Source organism: Trypanosoma conorhini (genome assembly GCF_003719485.1).
Source record: "Trypanosoma conorhini strain 025E chromosome Unknown Tco_14.4_contig_00761, whole genome shotgun sequence".
Lineage (NCBI taxonomy): Eukaryota > Euglenozoa > Kinetoplastea > Trypanosomatida > Trypanosomatidae > Trypanosoma > Trypanosoma conorhini.
In genome coordinates this window covers 1-7,734 of record NW_021704852.1, presented here as the reverse complement: position 1 = coordinate 7,734, position 7,734 = coordinate 1, and the positions used below count along the sequence as shown (strand labels likewise).

General features: G+C 53.5%; 4 protein-coding genes across 4 annotated transcripts, besides 9 other annotated features; all 4 read right to left on the bottom strand.

Annotated features, from left to right (window-relative positions):
• Positions 1 to 84: 84 nt before the first annotated feature.
• Positions 85 to 129: a microsatellite.
• Positions 130 to 279: 150 nt separating this feature from the next.
• Positions 280 to 309: a microsatellite.
• A 90-nt stretch (positions 310 to 399) lies between these two features.
• Positions 400 to 744, bottom strand: Tco025E_08359 (uncharacterized protein; the record flags this gene model as incomplete). Its single annotated transcript, XM_029375209.1, has 1 exon — positions 400 to 744. The coding sequence occupies one exon, from the start codon at positions 742 to 744 to the stop codon at positions 400 to 402; it is 345 nt and encodes a 114-aa protein (XP_029224678.1).
• A 413-nt stretch (positions 745 to 1,157) lies between these two features.
• Positions 1,158 to 1,194: a microsatellite.
• A 41-nt stretch (positions 1,195 to 1,235) lies between these two features.
• Positions 1,236 to 1,260: a microsatellite.
• Positions 1,261 to 1,262: 2 nt separating this feature from the next.
• On the bottom strand, positions 1,263 to 3,149 carry Tco025E_08358 (uncharacterized protein; the record flags this gene model as incomplete). The annotated part of the gene is made up of 1 exon (XM_029375208.1): positions 1,263 to 3,149. One exon carries the CDS (start codon positions 3,147 to 3,149, stop codon positions 1,263 to 1,265), a length of 1,887 nt encoding a protein of 628 aa, XP_029224677.1.
• A 91-nt stretch (positions 3,150 to 3,240) lies between these two features.
• Positions 3,241 to 3,268: a sequence feature (A-rich).
• Positions 3,269 to 3,691: 423 nt separating this feature from the next.
• Positions 3,692 to 3,717: a microsatellite.
• Positions 3,718 to 3,762: 45 nt separating this feature from the next.
• Positions 3,763 to 3,862: a microsatellite.
• Positions 3,863 to 4,042: 180 nt separating this feature from the next.
• On the bottom strand, positions 4,043 to 5,809 carry Tco025E_08357 (RNA guanylyltransferase; the record flags this gene model as incomplete). The annotated part of the gene is made up of 1 exon (XM_029375207.1): positions 4,043 to 5,809. One exon carries the CDS (start codon positions 5,807 to 5,809, stop codon positions 4,043 to 4,045), a length of 1,767 nt encoding a protein of 588 aa, XP_029224676.1.
• A 283-nt stretch (positions 5,810 to 6,092) lies between these two features.
• Positions 6,093 to 6,121: a microsatellite.
• Positions 6,122 to 6,285: 164 nt separating this feature from the next.
• On the bottom strand, positions 6,286 to 7,527 carry Tco025E_08356 (uncharacterized protein; the record flags this gene model as incomplete). The annotated part of the gene is made up of 1 exon (XM_029375206.1): positions 6,286 to 7,527. The coding sequence occupies one exon, from the start codon at positions 7,525 to 7,527 to the stop codon at positions 6,286 to 6,288; it is 1,242 nt and encodes a 413-aa protein (XP_029224675.1).
• A 162-nt stretch (positions 7,528 to 7,689) lies between these two features.
• Positions 7,690 to 7,734: a microsatellite.

Genomic DNA, 7,734 nt, shown 5'->3' with positions numbered 1-7,734 from the left:
ACCCGCCCCGCGCCGTGGGCGGCCAACGCATTCGGCGCGAGGCGAGGGCGCGCGGGCGCGCTTATGGGCACGTATGCGTTGCCAAAAACGGAACAAAAAAAAGGAAAATATAATAAAAACAAAAAAAAAAGGCGCCTGCGTGCTTGCCGGGCGTCCTGCGGGGTTGGTCGCGTCGGGTGTTTTCGCGCTCCTTCCGTGACCGGCTCGACGCGCCCAAGAGCGGGGGCAAAGGCAACGCAGCACATTAATAAGCCCGAATTCAATGAGAAGGGGCAAAGGAAAAAAAACAAAAACAAAAACAAAAAAAAACGGTGAAGGGGGAGAAAGGAAAGAGCCCAATTTGAGAGAAAAATGGCCCTCCAGACGCATCTGCAAGGCAATGGCGGCCGCCAGTTTCGGTCAAACCGCGAGCGCAAAAGCAAGCAACGCCATTGACAGCAGAGGGCCCAGAGGCAACGCGAAGTCCCCAGCGACGCCGTCAAAACCAACGTGAAGCTCCACTTCTTTCTTGGTCTTCGTGATATTCTTTTCGATCACCTCCACCTTGTCCTTGGCATTTTTGGCAAGCCACTTGGCGAGGACCTCGGCCCTCTCAAAGTCCTCCTCCGTCGGCAGCCTCACTGGTAGGTCGGGGGCCTTCGACAAGAAATCTCGCACGGACAGTTCGCCCTCATTTGCGGCGGCGCAGTGCGTAGAGCACAGCAACACGAGCAATAGGCACAGAACTTGGCAGATTAGCTTCATTGAACCTACTTGCTTTTTCTTTTTCTTTTTTCTTCCTCTTCTCCCGCCGTGCTCTTCTGCCTTGATGGGTTGCTTGGTCTGGGTCAGAAAATGGGCAGTGCGGTGCTTAGAGCGTATCTTCGGCAACGGAATATATACACCCGTATCCTCCGCCTTATAGCCTTCACGGAAGCCAAGCAGGCAGAGTGGGAGGAGGCAAACCAAAAAAAAGAGGAAGAGAAAATCCCACTGCAGGACAGGCCCGCTGTCCAAAAATCCAAGGATGCGACGCGCCTCAAAACCAACAAGGGCGGGGGGAAAACAGTGAGGCGAGAAGCGCGCAAGAGTAGTAAAAAAAAAAAAACAGTATTAACACGGACAACAACGGGAACAGGGCAAAAAAAAAGAAGAAAAGATCAGGTCCATCATGGATTTGTGTTTGCTTTTGTGTGTGTGTGTGTGTGTGCGTGTTCGTGCTGACGCTTTCCTCTTTGCTAGACGAGGCGGGGGTAACACACTCACACAGACACAGACACATTCTATCCGTCTGCGGTTGTGGGTTCCTCTGGCCGTGTGGCAGGAACGTGCTTTATCGACGCGCAGGCCTGAGACATGCGCTCAAAGGGCCACTTGGCATCGCTCACAAATACCTCCTGCTTGTACATGGTGGTGGGTCGGATCTTCCATTGGCAGCGCCCCTGGAAGACAAAGCGCTTGGCCCCTCTTCGTGTCTTGTTGGGCCCCGCATGGTAGTCTTGGCGAACGCACTCCAAGATGTTCCCGTCGTTGATGCAGTGATTCGTGACCTCTGTGTCGGACACCTGCACAGGAACACCCTCGACAAGGTTCTCACTCCCCACTTCCTCGCAGAAGGCGTCAAAGGTCCACGAGTCACCAACAAAGTTGCCATTCCAGATGCGAAGCTCAACCGACTTCTTCCGTTGCAGGGGGTAGAGGAAATTCCGACTGTCATACCCGCCAAGCAACACACCATCTGGATTGACGAAGAGGACACCACCGGCCTCTGGATTCTCCGACTCACACGCCTCCATGGACTGTACAGGATACCAGGGAAGCAGCTCCACTGTGCGGCTATCCATGTCCGTTAGCTTTTGCCTTAACAGCTCCACACGCTCACTTACAAGCATATCAGAGCCCTTCTGGTCGCCCATCATAAGGAGGTCGGAGATGTACAATTTGTCGCGTGCAAACGTGGCCTCAAAAATAAACCCGACCTCATTGCTATCCACAGTTCCCTTAGCCATCTGCGCTAGCGTCGACGGCGCGTCGACAAAGCGGAAAACAATGTTATAGGTGGGAAGGTGAATGTAGACCGTGCCCTGGTACCCAATCAAGGAGACTTTATCGCCTTGCATCCAAGGCGTAATCAGGTAGCTGCGAAGGGCGTAGGCATGACGCGCAAAAACGGCGTACTCTAACAAAAAGTTTGGCTCAGAAAACGGAAACGAGGCGGTTTCACCCAAATTTAACTGCTGAGTTTGCGCCTCGAGAATAGCTGCGACCAGCGTGGGATTAACTTCCATGGGACAATTGGGCATAAGTTCCACCTGCTTCAGGGAGATGGTTGAGTCCTTGGCGTAGTTCACGTCTCCCAACTGCCTCAGAGCATCGGCAACTACCTCATCCAACGCTTTTTCTCTGCACTCCACCACCAGCGTCGGCTCACCCTGCAGATAACTCGCACAGAACTCGTAGCTCTCGGGGTGAAGTTGTCGCTGCAGTGGGTCGTCATAGTCAACGCCTCGCAGCTTTGTGTTGTCCAAATCGTTGTCGAGAACGACCACCACATCAAACTTTAGCCCATGCTTCTGCAGAAGAGAATGGACGTAGTAGGGTTCAAACTTGTTTCGCACCACAATATCGTCAATAACAATCCCCTCAAACGTGTTTTTGCGCGCGAGCAGATCTGCCAGAGGCGCAACATAGTCCGTCGGGGAAACAGCAGTGCCCTCCTCCCTGTATTTGAGCGAAATGTATCTGTAGTTGCGAACCTCTGATATTCGCTTTGCCACACTTGTTTTGCCTACGCGCCGGTAACCAAATACAACAACAACAACAGGTCTTGACTTTTTATAGGAAGGGGCTGAAACGGTTTGCATTGGATGCATCACATTGGCGTTATAATGCTGTGGCCGCATGCGTGGATTATTATAGGACTGCAGAGGCTCATTATGCGCCATGGGTGACATGTGGTTATGGTTCGAAAATGGGGCTCCCATTATGTGCCGAGGCATCTGTTGCTGCATCATCACCGGTGGCATTTGGTGCGCGTGCTGGTTATGGTAGTAGGACGGGTATCCGTGGAGGCGGGGGTCCTGCGGCCCCATCCTCGCGTTCGTGTCCATGCCGGGGTCCATGCCGGGGTCCGGCATGTTCCAAGGTATTGCATTGGGGTTTAGCGACATGAATTGAATGCGTCTTTGCCGGTTATGTTAATTGTGCGTCGAGAAACTGGTCGCGGTGGCGGGAGAGTGGGGGGCTGCCCTTCTGGGTTCCTTCTTTTTTGTTTTTGTTTTTGTTTTTTATCTACTTAGCCTGCTTTGGAGCACTTCTGCGGTAAAAAAAAAAGGCGGGAGGGAAGGGCGGAACCAAAGGGATGATAAGGGCGCAAACAGGCGCACAAACCAACGTGCCAACGCACGCGAGAAGTGGCGTAAGTGCGAGGGAGGCGTCCAACTCGCTGCGCGGAAAACCAACGCGGCAAGACACGCGCGCGGGCGTCCATAAATATTACCATAAATATACGCATGTATAGAGCGAAAGAGGGGAGGGTGGGAAAAGGCGCGAAAGATGCATAGACGCGCGTTTATGCATCTTTTGCTTGTTGGACACGCGACTCCCCGAGAATGAAGAGGCGCGCGGCATTGAAAACAGAAGCGAAGGAGAGAGAGGGAGAGAGAAAAAAAGCGGCGATGAAAAGTCGTGGAGAAAGCCTTCTGGAGTCATGCACACACACACACGCACACACACACAGAAGGCTAAACAGCTGCAGAGTGCATACGTGCTATAGTTGGTATAAAAAAAAACAACAACAACAAATCTCCAAGTAAAAGAAAAAAAAAAAAAAGTAAGAAAACAACAAGACAGGGGAATAAAAACAACAACAACAACAACAACACCGCTTGCTTACCATTTCAGATAGCTGACCTTTTTGCATACATACGTCTATACTTTCCTCAGATAACTTTTCCTCCCTCGCCCTTATTCTTCCAATTCGACGAACCCTCCGCCCCCGTTCATCCCAATGCCTGCGCAACTCTGTGCGGATGTGCATGTATGCCATGTAGCCCCACAACTCTCAGGTGGATCCGTAAAAAGGAACCCTCTCAGTCAACTCAACGAGCTCCTCCAGACTCAAGTGCTTCAGCTCCACAATCTTTTTAACAATACTGTACTTATTCGGAGAAGGCTTGTCGTTGCGCACGCCCCTAAAGGACCACCGTGTTGCTGCAGGGGATTTTTCTCCCTCCGTCGCCCCCTGCCCACGCAGCAGCGCCAATTCCACAATTATGCCGTTGCACAGGTGATTTTCCTCCACTACCGCCGCTGGAATGGTGGTGCTGGCACCTTCGTACGGAATCTCGCCAAACCCACCGTTTCCCGAGATGTCGTCCGTCACCATGAGTTCGAAGTTCCACTGGTCCCCTTCCAGCACCCCATTCGCCAGACGAAAATCCACGGTGCAGTGCTCGACGGGCTTCCACTTCACAAGAAACTTGTCACGCCCGATCTTGTAAACGTCACCGTGCTGAAACACCAAACCATCTATAGGAATGTGTGCCTCCTCCCACTTGGGCACAAGCGTTCGCAACATGTTGATGGGAACATAGTCCTTTAAGGCAATGACCTGCGTGACCGGCGCCAGACGACCAAAGAAGTCCCGAAGGACTTTTAGACGGGATTCAAACCGCATTTGCTTCCCCTCCAAACCGCCCAAGTACAAATAGTCCAGAACGTAAAACACGGGGTTACCCTCATGGATCACCAGCTCCGTGTCAAATAGTATTTCCACCGGCCGGTCATGCTGCTTATCTGTGATGAATTTTTGTGCCTCCGGCGAAACCTCACAGCTCAGCTCAACCCCCTCAAACAGCTTGTTTACATCATAGCAATGCGTGAACGCGGCAGGAAATCCAATGTAGCCGTAGCGTTTGTGCTTCACAAACAAATATCGTTGCCCATCCGCCTTTAGGGTAACGTGAAACGTTGACAACAAAGAGCGCAGATTTTTGTGACCAAATGAGAAGTACTCCTTATCCAGGTAAGCACCAATGGTGGATAAGGGGGCCGTGTCTTTTCGTCCTGAAACATTTCCCACGGCCGCATGAACATCCACCACAAGCTCGATGTAGGTTTCATAATTATCGATCAACTTCATTCCCTTCGCCTCACGGCGGGCCGCGGGACGAAGTTTGATGCTTTCAGGATTCGCCGGCAGTTGCGTTTGAATGGTGGATTCGATCTCCGCAAAGACATCCTCGGCTGTGCGCTCCTTCGTGACGCGGATAGTCTTTAAGCACCCAATCGGGGCGTAGACGGTGTTTGCAGTGACGGCCTGCGCCTTTTGCTCAATCGCGCGCCAATGCTGGTGGGCAACCTTATTATCCCCACGCAAGCCCGCCCGTTCCGCCGCCAACGCCGGATCAATGGCGAGTACAAACACGAACGGAACCGGAAGTTTCACGGCATCCAGGGCGGACTGAATGTAGAAGGCGTCAAACTCGCTGTTCGCAACAAAGCGGTCGAGCACAACGCCATTGAAGCGGCGTTCCTTCCCCTCACCAAACTCCTCTAATAGTATTCTTCGTAGCTCGACAAAAGGCTGCTTCCCCTCAATATAGATGTTGCCCGAGGAGATCCGCAGCAGGTTGTGCTCCTTCGCGAGGCGCTCACTTTGTGTCGTCTTCCCCGCCCCGCGACAGCCAAAGATGAGGAACACGAGGGGGCGCTCACGATGTGGGGCCGACGGCGCGCAACCACCCTCTTCGGCCCCCATGCCATTGCTCACGGACTGACGAAGGAACGTCGGTATAAACACAGGTGCATCGGGGTTAAAGCTTGACATCACGTTAATGTGACCTCCCTGCGACGTCTCTTGGTCTTCGTTGAGCTGCGGTCTCTTGCTCTTATTGTATTCGTCTTTCTCTCCTGCGGGGGTTTGGCGTACTTGCGTTTGGATTCCCTAATAGCCCTATCCCAAGCAAACAGTGTTATTATCGTTGTTGGATGTGTATCTCCCACGCGTGTAGAGAAAAAAAGGAAAGAACAAAGGTGACACTTCATCCACACAGAGTCAAACACCTTCATATTTCTTCCTTACGTGTTGCCCCGGCTGGTGCCTCTCACGCCACACACACACACACACACACACACACACCACGCCCCGGCCGGTATTTGCCGCACGGTTGAAAACATCAATCGTTCCCCACGTGGCCAAAGCATTTCCCATCGTTGATTACCGCTTTACTCGTCTTGTTTGTGCCAAACGGTAAGGCATATATATATATATGTTCGTCTTTCTTGCAGTTAGCAAGAAGGAGTTCATTCCTCAACGATGTTCTTGTACTCCCCATTCTGCAGAGCCTCAGTGTATGTGTACTCACGCGGCGTCCGCCACCCCACTCCAAAGTACTCCAGCAGGTAGGACGTTGGCGGCACAAAAAAGCCCTCGGCCCGTGACCCTGCGGCGGGGTCGCAGAAAGGCAGCCGAATCAGCGCCTCACGGAAGGGTGCGTGCCGGTAGCGGTACATGCCGTGACGACGAGAAGCTGCCGCTTCGTAGTGCGATGCCGTCCATATGAACGGGCCACACTGAGCGACAAGCTCCGCATCCTCCGCGAGGGGCGGGTAGTACACATTCAGGTCAAGTGCCACCCGCGTCTCATGATGCAAGAAACGCAGCTCCAGCCCCTTCTCCACGGTCCCGCAGACGTCAAGCAACACAAAATGGCCGTCCAGCGCCACTTGTGATAAAAGCGAAATGACGGCGGACTGCGCGTCGCCTTCCACAGCTCCACCGAGGCGTTGCAAATCCTCATAGAAAACGCCCACATCGATGTCTTTGTCGTGAGGAATGAAGAACCCTTCACGGTGGGCTCCCAAGGCGGTTCCGCAACACAAGAAAAAGGGCAAATTGTTGTTGTTGGCCACCTCACGAAAATCCAAAAGTGTGCGTTGAAAGATCCCTTGTCGCTCAATATCCGCTGGTGCAGACATCGAAGTTTGGATGCGAGTTAAGAAAGCATTCTCCGATTCCTCTTTTGCATGAGAAGCGTTGCCTGAGACTAAATTCTGAGGTTGCGGTTGCTCCCTCGCTTGGGGCATGGAATGCGAGGCGCTCGGCGTTGCAGTGGGCGCCGCCTCGAGTTTTACCTCGCAGAACTGATCAAGGAAGTCGACCGTGCCTGCAATGTCGTCCTTCGTCGGCGTCCGTGTGGGATCGCAAAAGGCTTCCCAGCACTTTTGCAAGTGAGACACATTCACCCCACACCGCCCCTCATCCCACTCGCCCTGCCGCTGCAGCCATATCTTCAGCCCCTCTCTTCGTCTTTCCACGGTGGTGGGCCACCCGCTGCCTGGGGGGCCCACGACGAGGCGCGTTACGACCCGCGCGGAGGTGGAGGAGGTGGGAGGAGGAAACCCACTTGGGGGTGGAACGCCACGCGTGCCTTGAGATGCTTCCGCCGCGGCGTCACAAATAGCGCACGGAGAGGAATGAATGTGGGGCCGAAATACCGCAACGTGTGGAAGTGAGGCCGCAAGCACGCGCGGAGAAGGGCGCATCTTCCCTCCGCCTCCGTTCCCCGCGTTTGTGCGTGTTTGTGTGAAGTTTGCTTCTCAGTGCCTTGCTTTCTCCTGTGCCTGCGAAGCAACAGCAAGAAGGAACCTTTCACGTGCAGTGAAGCAGCGGCAGAAGGGCGCCCCACTTAATTCGCAGCCAATAGCGAGAGAGAGAGAGAGAGAGAGAGAGAGAGAGAGAGAGAGAGAGAG